This window comes from Myotis nattereri (genome assembly GCF_964212035.1).
Source record: "Myotis nattereri genome assembly, chromosome: 4".
NCBI lineage: Eukaryota > Metazoa > Chordata > Mammalia > Chiroptera > Vespertilionidae > Myotis > Myotis nattereri.
In genome coordinates this window covers 105,457,075-105,471,835 of record NC_138079.1, presented here as the reverse complement: position 1 = coordinate 105,471,835, position 14,761 = coordinate 105,457,075, and the positions used below count along the sequence as shown (strand labels likewise).

General features: G+C 45.0%; 1 protein-coding gene across 1 annotated transcript in view; it reads left to right on the top strand.

Annotated features, from left to right (window-relative positions):
- ZG16 (zymogen granule protein 16) overlaps positions 1-7,763 on the top strand; it is a gene marked incomplete at its 3' end in the record, with an annotated part of 30,686 nt that extends 22,923 nt beyond the window's left edge. Inside the window, exons 2-4 of the mRNA XM_081089573.1 lie at positions 6,177-6,238; positions 6,403-6,535; positions 7,448-7,763. Coding sequence (XP_080945699.1) covers positions 6,184-6,238; positions 6,403-6,535; positions 7,448-7,763 — 504 coding nt within the window. The 5' untranslated portion in view covers positions 6,177-6,183. The remainder of the gene's footprint in view (positions 1-6,176; positions 6,239-6,402; positions 6,536-7,447) is intronic.
- Between the last annotated feature and the right edge of the window lie 6,998 nt (positions 7,764-14,761).

The window sequence follows — 14,761 nt, the reverse complement described above, 5'->3', positions numbered from 1 at the left end:
ACTGGGGATCAAGACCTCAATCCAGGTATGTGCCCTGACTGGGAATCAAACTGGAAACCTCTTGGTTCATGGGTCGATGCTCAACCACTGAGCCATACTGGCTTGGCTTTAGAGTTTTCTATGTACAATATCATGCCATGTGTGAATAATGACAATTTTATATCCTCCTCTCCAATTTGGATGCCTTTTATTTTTTCTTCTTATTTGATCAGTGTGGCCAGGACTTCCCATACTATCCTATATTATAAAAGGGTAATATGCAAATTGACTCTAATGGTGGAACGACCAAGAACGACCAGTCGCTATGATGTGCACTGACCACCAGGGGGCAGCGCTCAATGCAGGAGCTGCCCCCTGATGGTCAGTGCACTCCAACAGGGGGAGCTCTGCTCAGCCACAAGCCAGGCTGATGGCTGTAAGCTTAGGCCTGCACCCCATAGGCTCCTGGGCTGCCAGAGGGATGTCTGACTACCAGCTTAGGCCCGATCCCCTGGGGAGCAGGCCTATGCTGGTAGGTGGACATCCCCTGAGGGGTCCCAGACTGCGAGAGTGCACAGGCCAGGCTGAGGGACACCCCCTCCCCCAGTGAACGAATTTTTGTGCACTGGGCCTCTAGTGTTGAATAAGAGTGGTGAAAGCAGACATCCCTGTCTTGTTCCTGTTCTTAGGGGAAATTGTTTTAGTTTTTATCCATTGAGATGATGTCGGCTGTAGATTTGTCATATATAGCCTTTATTATGTTGAGGTATGATCCCTCTATTCCCACCTTGCTGAGAGTTATAAAAATGGGTATTGGATTTTGTTGAATGCTTTTTCTGCATCTATTAATATGATCATGTGATTTTTGTCTTTCAATTATTTGATGTATCACATTTACTGATTTGTGAGTATTATACCAGCCTTGCATCCCTGTAATAAGTCCCATTTGGTCATGCTGTATGATCTTTTTAATATATTGCTGGATCCAATTTGCTAATATTTTGTTGAGAATTTTAGCATCTATGTTCATCAGGGATATTGGCCTGTAATTCTCTTTCTTTTAGTGTCTTTATCTGGTTTTCGAATTAGGATAATGCTGACCTTGTGGAAAGAGCTTAGAAGTGTTTCTTCCTCTTGGATTTTTTGGAAGAGTTTGAGGAGGATAGGTGTTGAATATTTAATAAAACTCCCCTGTGAAGCTGTCTGGAACAGGGCTTTTGTTTGCTGGGAGTTTTTTTTTATTACTGCTTCAATTTCATCAGTTGTTATTGGCCTATTCAGGTTTTCTGTTTCTTCCTGATTCAGTTTTGGAAGATTGTATTTTTCTAGGAATTTGTTCATTCACATTGTCCAGCTTGTTGGCATAGAATTGTTTATAGTATTTTCTGGTAATCCTTTGTATTTCTGTAGTATCAGTTGTTATTTCAACTCTTTCATTTCTGATTCTATTTATTTGGGTCCTCTCTCTTTGTTTCTTGATGAGTCTGGCTAAAGGTTCATCAATCTTGTTAATCTTTTCAAAGAACCAGCTCTTAGTTTCATTGATCTTTTGTGGTTTTTTTTGTGTGTGTTTTTGTTTTAGTCTCTATGTCATTTATTTTCATTCTGATCCTTATTAATTCCTTCCTTCTACTTACTCTGAGCTTTTCTTATTGTTCTCTAATTCTTTAAATTGTAGGGTTAGTTTATTAGAAATTTTTATTGTTTCTTGAGGTAGGCCTGTAGAGCTATGAACCTCCCTCTCAGGAATGCTTTTGCTTTGTCCCATAGATTTTGGGTTGTTATGTGTTCATTTTTATTTGTTTCCAGGAAGTTTTTTATTTCTTCCTTGATTTCTACTTTGCTTATTTTTTTATAGCATATATCATGCAGTAATGTAGTTGTTCATTTGGCAGACTGCCCAAACTGGAGTGAAAGTGCCTAGCGAGTAGGATTTCTCTCTCTTCCTCTTTGCTATCTTTTCAGCATCTAGAAAGTGCCTCCAACACATAAATGTGTGTTGAATGAGTTGCTTTGCCAAAGGGCAGAGGAGACTATGAGAGGGGTTGAGACAGCGGGAAGCTGTCAATAGCAGGAAGCTTTGAAAGAGTTTGGGCTTTCACTGCCAGTAGGACTGGGGATGGGGCAAGATTTACGGCAACTTTATCTGGATTTTAAGGGGCAGGTAGGCTCACAGCTAGCATATGGGTAAAATATGAAACAGATCAGCCCTCAGTTGGCTCAGCTGGTTGGAGTATTGTCCCATGCACTGGAAGGTTGCAGGTTCAACTCCCAGTCAGGGCAATATCTAGGTTGCAGGTTTGATCCCCATTTGGGGCATGTAAGGGAGGCAACTGATTAATGTTTCTCTCACATAGATGTTTACCCCCTTCTCGAAAATCAATTTTAGAAATGTGAAACAGATCAAGTAGGAGCTGATGAGGTGGAAGCAGAGTGGGGCCTGGTGTCCCACTGCCTTCACCTTCTTCATTCTGGCTTTTCAGGCACTGCATCGAGCAAACCTAAACATACCAGCATTAGCTGCACAGTGGCCTTCCTTGTCTCTAGGACCTGAGGGGGATGAACCCGGAGACTCCTCCCACCACAGGAAAGCATCTCTTCCACTCTGGAGAGGGGACTGAGCCTGGCTGTGGGAACCCAGGGACGAGTCTGCAGGCCTGGAGGAGACGCTGGGTCTTTGCATCGGCGGGATCGGTACATCAGAGTGAACCTATGACAAGCGTGGGAGCTTGTATTCTGAGGGCCCCTGGTGTGTCATGCATGGAAACATGAAGGCATTCTCACATGGTGTTCACCCCAGACCTTTCTGAGCTGCCATCACTGACTTCCTGTTTCTGGTCACACACTGTGTGATATGCTCCTCAGAAGAAAGAGTTGAGATGGCCTATGGTGAGAGGACAGAGGGAAAAAGAGAAAGAGCTTGGAAGAGGTGGAGAGACAGAGAAGAGGCAGAAGGGAAAAAAATATGGCAGAAGGAAAAAAGGAAAGAGGGAATGTAAAGAAAAGCTTCCCAAAAAAGGAGGGGGTGGGGGGAGAAAAGCCCCAGAGCAGGAGATGTGGTGGAAGGTCAAGACATAAAGGGAGAGTGACAAGAGAAACATTTCAAATTAAATGACAGGCTGCCAGCAGGTAAAAGAGGCACAAACTATTAACTTACTATTAGCTGTGGGCCAATGACCAAAGACAGCTGCATTCCTGAGTGTGTTAGGGCTTTGACTCAAGTCCAGGCAACTGTAGCCACCACTGGACACCACCACATCCTGAATCTGCATGAACTTTCAGGACTGTCGCCTGTACCTAATCAAGAGTAATAAATATTTCTTCCTTATGGACTGTGCACTATCCTAGAACTGCCCCCTTCACCTTTTCCCTCCCCATTTATCTGTAGTCGGTGTAAATTCTTTCAAACAACTTACATCTTCCTTCCCCAGAACATAATGTAACAGAGCTCTGTGACTCCAGGACAGCAGACACGCTTATCTTCACCTGGCCCTGCTGCTGGTGGTTTAGACTTCATGCTCCAGGACCTGTCCTCTTCTGACTAGCATATGGCTCAATAAACCCTTTCCTTTAAAAAGGCTTTCAGCCACAGAAGTTATGTTTTTTGTTTAACAAGAGAAAATTGGCAATGAGAGGCAAACACAGAGAGGACAGAGACACACAGAACATTACAGCTAGAATGAGGTAAAAGTCTTGGTAAAAGACTTGGAGAAGGTTCGAAAGGAGAGCTCAGACAAGGCATCCTTGCCTGTCCTCCAGGCACCCGGACTCTCCCAGCCAGGAGCCACACCCTATTTCTGGCTGCTCAGGGTGGGGCTCCCTTTGTTTCTAGGAGGAGTACTCAGTCCCAGGGGGTGAGTCTGTACGGGGTGGGGAGCCTGTAAGGGGAGAGGAGCCTGTAAGGAGTGGTCATTAATGACAGACTCCATGCTTCTCTCTGCTTGGAAGGACCTGCTGACTCAGAGGTTAGAGGACCAGCCCTAGAGGGCCATGAAGTAGAACTCAGAAGTCAGTCCTAGGGATTTTAGGTGGAGAGGAACTGATCCTGGAGGGGAAGGGCCTGCAAAGACAAGAAATCTCTGATATCAACCCCGGGGAAGTTTCAGATCTGCTGGGAGGAACAGTTGTCCTGTGTAGGCTACAGCTTGAGGCCTGAGGACCCTGCGCCCCTCTAGAGCAGTGGTTGGCAAACTCATTAGTCAACAGAGCCAAATATCAACAGTACAACGATTGAAATTTCTTTTGAGAGCCAAATTTTTAAAACTTAAACTATATAGGTAGGTACATTGTTATTAACTTAATTAGGGTACGCCTGCGCCGCGTCTCCCGTCGCCCAACCGACACCCCCTACTTCTTCTAACGCCACTTCTTCAAAATAGACTCGCCCAGGCCGAAAACCAACTTCTGCGCATGGGCCACGAAGTTTCAATCGCACTGTACATGCGCGCCCGCACATGGTATTTTGTGGAAGAGCCACACTCAAGGGACCAAAGAGCCGCATGTGGCTCTCGAGCCGCGGTTTGCCGACCATTGGGGTAGAGGACCTGTTTACTCTTAGTTCCTCAGCTTCCCACTTGCCCGCTGGACTGACTCTTTGTGTCCCCGGAGATCTACACGTGTTCAAAAGTCCACTTGTAGTCCCAAGTCACTCTTTTCAAAGATTTTTGAAGGGTTTAGAAGTTTGAGGATGAATAGATGAAAACAAAAGCAAGTACAGCAAAATATAACCATGGTACAATGTACATGGTGTATGGGTATTCACTGTACAATTGTTCCAATTTTTCTATATGTTGAACTTTTTCGCATAAAATACTAGGGGAGCAGAAAAAAATTTGTCAGGCAAATAGTAGGCCCTCCTAAAGTATCAGACGTGGGCAGTGCAATTCCTTTCTAATGGCTGGAGAGGGCAATGTTATTCAAAAAGAGAACAGATTGCAGGTGAGAGCACTTGTAAACATCCAATAGAGGAGGGAGAACCTTAGGCCACACCCAGAGGTGATTTAGTGACTTTGCCCACCCAGAGCTGTTTGCCCTTTGCTTGGTGATATTTCTCAAGTTTATTCTGCTCCTCCTGAGATCTGGGCTTTGGCCTAGAGTGGACCCCACCCTGCCACCTGTAACCCTTAAGGGGAGGGGCTGGATAAAATGTTCCAGACCCTGCCTGACAACTGACCCTAAGAGATTGATCATGTTTGCCCAGGAGGTGAGGTTCACACGATAAAGAGCAGGGGGAGGGCTTAGACCTGGTATAAAAGATCTGCAAGATCCTGGGGGGTTACTTTGCATCTGAAACGCCAGGTAAGGGGTGACAGAGGCCTGAGCTAAGGGGAGACAAGGAGGCCTGGATTTGAGTTAGGGGGAATTCACGCTGAGCAGAAGAGCTGGCTTGGATTGAACGGCAGAGGGGAGAGCGGGTGTCAGCTAACTGGGGCATCTAAATCGGAGTCAGTCATAGGTGCATCGCTATCTGGGTCTCAGCTGAAAGGCTGGGCACACTTGGGATGCACAGGGGCGCGGACATGGCCATATTTGTGGGAGTGGAGAAAGAATGATGACAAATACATTACGCACCAGGGATCTAGTATCTTGAGCTAGTCCCAACTCCTACAACTTTCCAATCTATCCCACCTCCGCCAGAACTGCTTGGGAACTGGTGTTGGCACAGTCTCTTCTCTGACTGCCTTCACTCCTCAGGTGACACAGAGACACACCTCTAAAATGCTCTTTTCCTTCTGAGACCCGGGTAAAACTAGGAATTTAAACGATGCCCCAGATGCCCCATAAATCAGGCCAATCTACCCCGGCTGGACTTCAGTTAGGTTTTCTCAGACTCCTGGTTTGGTAAACCCAACCATTTCTATGATTTGGAGATGTCCTCTACTTCTTTAGAAAGCTCCTTTCCTGCTTTGTGCCAGAGGGAACAGCGCTCAATACAGCTTAATCCAGATAGAGGGTTAGGACTGATCTTCTGCCTGGGGACAGACGCGGAGGGTTGGCTACAGGCCGACCAGGGAGAAGAGGGGATAAGGACGCAGAAGATAGTATCTGAGAGGAACAGGAGTAGAGACTATGCATCCTTTCAAAGCCAAGACTGGGTCCGCTAGGTCTGAGTCTCAGCTGGAGGTCAGGGATGCCTGGGTAAGTGAAGTCCTGAGGAAGAGGGTAAATCTTCACTTCCTCCTTTCTTCCCATTCCAGCCCCAGAATGTTGGCCATCGCTGTTCTTGCCCTTCTGTGTGTATCGGCCTCTGCCAATGCCAGTAAGTGAGAACCTGGGAGCCCAGTACGGGGTCACGGCTGATGGCCAAGGCTTTCAGAGGCAGGCTTGGGGCGGTGGGAACTGAGTTGTGGGAGGAATATGCATGGTAGGGAGAAGCTGAGCTCTCAGGGAACTTCTCCCTCAATCTCCTACTTTCCCTTCCAGTTCAGGCGAGGTCCTCCTCCTACAATGGAGAGTATGGAGGCGGTGGCGGACAGCGATTCTCTCATTCTGGCAACCAGATGGACGGCCCCATCACTGCCATCCGTGTCCGCGTCAACAGATACTACATCGTAGGGTAAGATTCACTGAGTTTCTGTGGTTTGAGGACCTTCTGGGATCTTACTAAAGTGGGAACTTCTCAGTCACTTTGGGTCACACCTGTTTCAATCAACAAGTCCAGGGATAACATGGTATGTGAAAGCTGTTAGAGGCTTGGATTTGAGACCTGCACTGCTGAAACCTCTACAACCCAAACATGAGTGATCCTGGGTAAATCACATACCATAAACTCTCAGGGGCCTGGAAATTGTCTAGTTTGGCCCCCAATCGAGGTTTATTTTTTTACTTTTTTAAAAAAATTATTGATTGATTTAAGGGAGAGGAAGAAAGAGAGAGAAACATTGATTTGTTGTTTAATTTATTTATTCATTCACTAGTTGTTTCTTGTACGTGGTCTGACCTGGGATCAAACCCAAAACCTTAGCATATTGCGACGATGCATATCAGGATTGAGCTACCTGGCCAGGGCCCTACGTTAGGTTTAAACACCCTCTGGCATCCTCCATCTTTGCTGATGCCTCTCCTAAAATGTGTATCCTCCTGATCCTGGATCCGCATGCTGGTACAGCAGAGACAAGTTTTTCCCTCATGAGAGCCTTTCAGATGTTTGAGAAATTGCTTTGCTTCTTTCCGGTGGGGGTGAGGGTACAGTGGGAGTCTAGACTTTAAGCTCAAGCTCTGGCACTTACTGAGTGACTCTGGGAACGTTGTTTTCCCTCTCTGAGTCTGTTTGTGGTCAAAATGAGGAATTGAAGTTCCCTGTTTGATTTCCAAGGACTCACCCAACCCTCACACACTGAGGAACTGGCAGGAGGCTTATCATCCTTGTCACCAGTTTGAAGGTCTCAGGGTAGAGGCCAAGAGGTCCTGCGTTCTCATTACCTTATTCAGTGTCTCCCCCCTTCCTTTGTCCTCACCCTGTCCCCAGTCTCCAGGTACGCTATGGCAAGGTGTGGAGCGACTATGTGGGTGGCAGCTCGGGAGACCTGGAGGAGATCTTTCTGCACCCTGGGGAATCGGTGATCCAGGTGTCTGGCAAGTACAAGTACTACCTGAGGAAGCTGGTCTTCGTGACTGACAAGGGCCGCTACCTGCCGTTTGGAAAAGACACAGGCACCAGTTTCAATGCTGTCCCCTTGTACCCCAACTCTGTGCTACGGTTCATCAGTGGCCGCTCTGGCTCCCTCATTAACGCCATCGGCCTGCACTGGGACGAATATCCCAGCGACTGCAGCAGCTGCTGAGACCCAGCAAGAGCAATGCAGTGTGGGGGGTGAGAACCCCCTTGCCACTAACCCCATCCACATGGCTCCATTTAAAAAATAAAAGGGCATGGCTAACCTTGTGTGCATGTGGGTGTCTGCAGCTGGGACCCGCCTCCCGACTCGGTATGTGGATGTGTGAATCTCTTTCTTGGCTCTCTGTAGGATGCTAGTCTAGGGAAGAGTGGGAGGATGGGGGAAAGGTGTTAAAGTCTTGAGCTTTTCTTCATTATTTATCAAAAGGAGATAAGATTCTGGTTTGCACTAACTCATTTTTCAAGGATAGCTCCTGAGAGTGTTTACCCAAATTGGAGTTCTGAGGCTGAGGGTAAGGCCTCGATGGAGTTCTGAGGCTGAGGGTAAGGCCTCGATGTGACTTGCTGCCCAAACCCAAGATGCTCCACTCTCTAGCCCTTCTCTCCCCTTGTCCTCCCCTCCCTTGAGATAGCACCTCTTTACCAAGGCTGTCACCTCACTCTCTAGAACTTAACCCACTCCCTGTATGTGGGTGGCCTGGACCTTTATCATTTGTTCTTTCCCAGAACCCTCCTAAGTTTAGCCTAATGTGTCAAGGACTCTGCCTATTACCCAGACTAGTCCCTCCCCACCTTTACCCATAAGCCCTGGTGTCCTTTCTAGCTCCTTCAGAACTGAGGTTCCTTCCTTAGGAAGTCACCACTTCCTCACAGCTTCTATGCTATCAACACCATCCTCAAAATAAAGGGCTTTTCAAAGTGGGGGAGATTTCCACTGTGGGTTTCTATGAACCTAAGGGATTGGTTAGAGTTCAGGGATTAGAGTGACTGGATAGATTCAGCAATATAAAGCTGCTTTGAAAATAATTCTTAGGACTCTAGTTCCCAGTCCTAAAACATTTCTTCCCAATTAAACAAAGATAACAATTATGTACATGTAACTTTATAAAGAAACTAGAGGCCTGGTGCACAAATTTGTGCACAGGTGGGGTTCCTCAGCCTGGCCAGAGATTGGGACCGATTGGGGCCGGCTTGCCCAGTCCCAATGAGAGTGGCAGGAGGTTGGTTGGCCGGGGAAGGTTGGCTGTGGGAGCACACTGACCACCAGGGGGCAGCTCCTGCCTTGAACATCTGCCCCTTGGTAATCAGTGTGCATCATAGCGACTGGTCAATCGGTCGTTTTGGTCGTTCAGTCACTTAGGCTTTTATATATATAGATGTTAACATTATAGAAACAAACTCATGCCTAGACTATTTTTATAACAATTCCTTTCTCTTAATCAACTTCATTGGATGGAATATTATGTCACTGTAATTTTCTCTATTGAGATATAAATCACATAATATAAAATTCACCCTTGTGCCATTTCAGTGGTTTTTAGTATATTCACAGATTGAACTATCACCACTCTCTAATTCATAATACTTTCATCACCTCAGAAAGAAACCCCAGAAGGCGGGGCCGGGGGGGGGGGGAGAGGGTGAAGATGGAAGAGGGTATAGGGGGGATAAGTGGTGATTGGAAAAAAATAAAATAAAATAAAAAATAAATTGAGTTTTCTCCTGTTAAAAAGAAAGAGACTCCATATCATATCCTTTAAGCAGGTACTCATTCTTCTCTCCTAGCCCCTGATAATAACTCATCTACTTTCTGTCTCTATGGATTTGCCTATCCCAGACATTTTATACAGATGGAATTTTACAATAATGTGGCCTTCTGTGTCAAGTGTCTTCCCTTTAACATGTTTTCAAGGTTCATTCATGTTGTAGCATGTATCAGCACTTCAGTCCTTTTTATGACAGACTTTTGACAGATCAGATATCTGGTCAACTTTAGGACAAACTTTATTTTTATCTGTTTGTTTGTTTGTTCGTTTGTTTATTTCAGAGAGGAAGGGAGAGGGAGAGAGAGAGACATCAATGATAGAGAGAATCATTAATTGGCTGCCTCTTGCACGTCCCCTATTGGGGATCGAGCTCACAACCGGGCATGTGTCCTTGACCCGAATCGAACCCAGGACCCTTCAGTCCACAGGCCAATGCTCTATCCACTAAATCAAACCAGCTAGGGCTAGGACAGCCTTTAAACCAGTGGTTTTCACACTGTGCCCAGTGAAGGCACTGGCACCTAAGAGGCATACATAGCAGAAGAGGATTAAGTGATAGGATTTCTGGCTTTTGGCTAGTCTACATATCAGAATTATGCAGAACATTTTATTTAAAGAAAACTTCCTTTTACTTAATAAAGTTTTTTAATTACTGAATTGAGCTAATCACACATTTATCAAACATTCCCTGCTAAATTCTAGGAACATAAAGACTACCAAAGATTTGTTACTTTTCTTCTGGTCAAATAGATTTATTGGTGCTGTAACATAGGTGTTTTTCCTTTTGTTTAATCCTCACCCTAGGATATTTTTTCCATTGATCTTTAGAGGGAGTGGAGGGGGTAGGGCGGGGGAGAGAGAGATGTGAGAGAAACACACTGTTCCCACACACACTCCAACCTGGGCTGGGAACCGGAGACCCTTCAGTTCCCAGGCTAACACTCTAACCATTGAGCAAAACCAGGGCAAAGGTGTTTTCATAGGATGCTAAAGGAGCCAAAGGAGGGGTAAATTTCTCTGGGAGTGTCAGAGAAGACTTTGTGAAGGAAGGTGTGTGTGTGTGTGTGTGTGTGTGTGTGTGTGTGTGTATGGGGAGGCAGTACAGGGTGCTGAGACCTGCTTATGCAGAAATCTGAAGATATGGAAACTACAAGTGGTTCAGTATAGCTGAAATGCAAAGTACAATTAGGCAGAAAATGAAGTCTCATGGAAAGGTGGGGACCATAAATAGCATGTGAAATCATTTGAACTTTATCTTATGGGCTATAGGAAGACACTGAACCAAAATTTTGCTCAAGGGATTGATAAGATTTATAAAAAAATAAATTTTCTGGTGTAAGTGGGGGAAATGGACTAAGGTAAAAGAAGGATAAGAAAATATTTGCGACTAGGTCTACATCAGAAATGATTATGCCGAAACCGGTTTGGCTCAGTAGATAGAGCGTCGGCCTGCGGACTGAAAGGTCCCAGGTTCGATTCCGGTCAAGGGCATGTACATGGGTTGCGGGCATATCCCCAGTAGGAGATGTGCAGGAGGCAGCTGATCGATGTTTCTCTCTCATCGATGTTTCTAACTCTCTATCTCTCTCCCTTCCTCTCTGTAAAAAATCAATAAAAATATATTTTTTTAAAAAAGAGAAATGATTAAATGTCTGTACAAAGACAGTATATGAGGAATAAAGGAAAAGGAAGAATTTGAGAGATTTGAGGGAGAGAATAGACTCAGAAGAACTTGATAACTGTAAGCATGAGGGTGAGTGAAGGAGGAGAGTCTAGAGAACTTCCATATCTGCAGCTTGGGCAACTAGGAAGAGAAGGATATTCCCTGAGATGGGGGAACACAAAGGAAAAATTAATTAGCTTTTTGGACCTGCTGAATTTTGATAAATCTGTGGTACAACCTGGTTGAGATCCAACAGTAGGCAGAGAGATATTTGAGAATAAAGCTTTGATACAGAGCTTAGTAGATTCAGCGCATAGATAATGCAGTTCAAATCATGGGTGTATAAGAAGTCACTGAGGGACACTGCAGACATATAAAATGAGAAGGCCGAAGTCAGAAGAGAGCAGAATATCAACTTTTGATGGTTGGTACAAAGAAGAAGAATCAGTTAAAGAATAAGGAATGGAGTGATCTGAAAGGTAAAGGAAATGAGTAATGATGCACTAGAAGGCAAGAGAGAAATTTCAAGCTTTACTGAAGTATAATTGACAAATAAAATTGTAATATATTTAGAGTATACAATATAATTTGATATATGTATATATTATCAAAGGATTCCCAAATTAAATTAACACATCATCTCACCTAATTACTCTTTAAAAAAATTTTCGTGAGCTTAGGATCTACTCTCTCAGCAAATTTCAACTATACAATTGTACAATACAATATTATCCTATATAATAAAAGCCTAATATGCAAATCGATCAAACAGCGGAACGACCAGTTGCTATGATGTGCACTGACCACCAAGGGGCAGACGGTCAATGAAGGAGCTGCCCCCAGCCTGCAGGCCCCAGGCTGCCAAGGCGGGTGCCAGTGGGGACCCCCCAGTGATCGCCCAGCCAGTTGCTCCGCAGATTGGTCCTGATCACCGGCCACCCCCCAGTGATCGCCCAGCCAGTTGCTCCGCAGATTGGTCCTGATCACCGGCCACCCCCCAGTGATCGCCCAGCCAGTTGCTCCGCAGATTGGTCCTGATCACCGGCCAGGCCTAGGGACCCTACCATGCACAATTTAGTGCACCAGGCCTCTAGTCAACTATAATCATCATGGTATATCTTAGATCCTCAGAACTTACCTTATAATCGAAAGTTTGCACCCTTTTACCAACATCTCCCCATTTCCTGCATTTCCCAGTTCCTGGCAACCACCATTCTACTCTGTTTCTATGAGTTTGACTTTATAATTTTAGATTCTATATAAAGTGATACCATACAGTATCAGTTTTGTTCTCAGCCTTTGACTGGATGAGGCCTATTAGAATAATTATATTACTTAATTGAGTCATATAACAAATATTTATTAGGCGCCTTACTAGGTACTCTGAGAAATGCCACTATTTGTCCAAAGTCATAAACATAGTATGTAGCACAGGATTAAACTCAGGTCTTTCTGATGTTGCAAAACTTGGGCATTTTACACATGTCCATGATTTTCAAATATCTTAGGAACAAAATCTTATAAGAATTCTAGGGAGAAACCAAGATGGCGGCATAGGTAAACACCGGAGATTGCTGCCTCACACAATCACTTCAAAAATACAACTAAAAGACAGAACGGACATCACCCAGAACCACAGGAAGGCTGGCTGAGGGAAAATTCTACAACTAGAAGGAAAGAGAAAAGCATACCGAGACTCAGAGGAGGCGTGGTACGGAAGTAAAATACAAAGGTGCAGAGGTGCATGCGGAGCGGGCTGGCGGCTGAGGGTGCAGTTGTCTGTTTCAATCCAGAGGGAGTCTCAGGCTCTGAGCTCCAGTTCCGGGCAAGTCTCTACGGACCCAGACTCATACGGGAGAAGCGGGACTGTCTGGCATCGGTCGGAACTCGAGGGCAGCTTTCTCTCCGAGGTACTTGCAGCGGTTGCTGGGACACTGAGAGGCAGAGCCTCTGGGAACGGGGCTGAAAGCAGTCATAACTGCTTGCTCCGCCGGCCCTGTTGATCCCCTGGAACCTGCCCTGCCCAAACCTTGCACAGAGGCAGTTGCTGGAAAGCCTCAGGCAAAGGCTAGATTAGCACCTCCCTAGAGGACAGAAGTTCTCCCACTGCAGACACAGCTGATTCTCACAGCCAGTTGGCCTGGAGGTCAAATCCCCCCCAGTGTTACCTACAACAATCAAGGCTTAACTACAACAAGACTGCACACAAAGACCACTAGGGGGTGCACCAAGAAAGCATAAAAATGAGGAGACAAAGAAACAGGACACAAATGACAGAAAAGGAGGAATGCAAAATGCTGGATATAGAGTTCAAAACCACACTTTTAAGGTCTCTCAAGAACTGTCTAGAAGCCGCCAATAAATTTAGTAAGGCCCTCGAAAAGACTAGTGAGACCGCCGATAAATATAGTGAGATCCTCAAGAAATCTAATGAGACCCTCGATGTTGTGATAAAGGACCAACTAGAAATTAAGCATACACTGACTGAAATAAAGAATATTATACAGACTCCCAACAGCAGACCAGAGGAGCGCAAGAATCAAGTCAAAGATTTGAAATGCGAAGAAGCAAAAAACACCCAACCAGAAAAGCAAAATGAAAAAAAGAATCCAAAAATACGAAGATAGTGTAAGGAGCCTCTGGGACAGCTTCAAACGTACCAACATCAGAATTATAGGGGTGCCAGAAGATGAGCGAGAGCAAGACATTGAAAACCTATTTGAAGAAATAATGAGAGAAAACTTCCCCTACCTGGTGAAAGAAATAGACTTACAAGTCCAGGAAGCGCAGAGAACCCCAAACAAAAGGAATCCAAAGAGGACCACACCAAGACACATCAAAATTAAAATGCTAAGAGCAAAAGACAAAGAGAGAATCTTAAAAGCATCATAAAGAGCTTCACAGATAAGGAAAAGCTAAAGGAGTTCATCACCACCAAATCAGTATTATATGAAATGCTGAAAGGTATCCTTTAAGAAGAGGAAGAAGAAGAAAAAGGTAAAGATACAAATTATGAATAACAAATACGCATCTATCAACAAGTGAATCTAAGAATCAAGTGAATAAATAATCTGATGAACAGAATAAACTGGTGATTATAATAGAATCAGGGACATAGAAAGGGAATGGACTGACTATTCTTGCGGGGGAAAGGGGTGTGGGGGATGCGGGAAGAGACTGGACAAAAATCGTGCACCTATGGATGAGGACAGTGGGTGGGGAGTGAGGGCAGAGGGTGGGGTGGGAACTGGGAGGAGGGGAGTTATGGGGGGGGGGGGAAAGAGGAACAAATGTAATAATCTGAACAATAAAGATTTAATTTAAAAAAACCCACAAATAAATAAATAAATAAATAAAAAAGAATTCTAATATGAGGATCACGCAGTTGAAAAAACCTGTCATGCTTTGACAAATGCATATGCTTACATAACCCAAACTCCTTTAAAGATATAGGACAGTACCAGCACCTCAGAAAATTTCCTTTTAGCCCTTCCCAATCACTTCCTGCCCACAACTCCCCAAAGGCAACCACTCTTCTGACTTTTTCACACTACACTAAGTTAGCCCATTCTGCATTCAATCTGTTGTGACAGTACATATCGTAAACTGTGGAAAACTCCACTGTACACTTATGAGTAAGAGTGGAAAGGTTGCCCTGGCTGGTGTGGATCAGTTGGTTGGAGTGTTGTCCTGTACACCAGAAGGGGTGGTGGGTTTGATCCCTAGTCAGGGCGC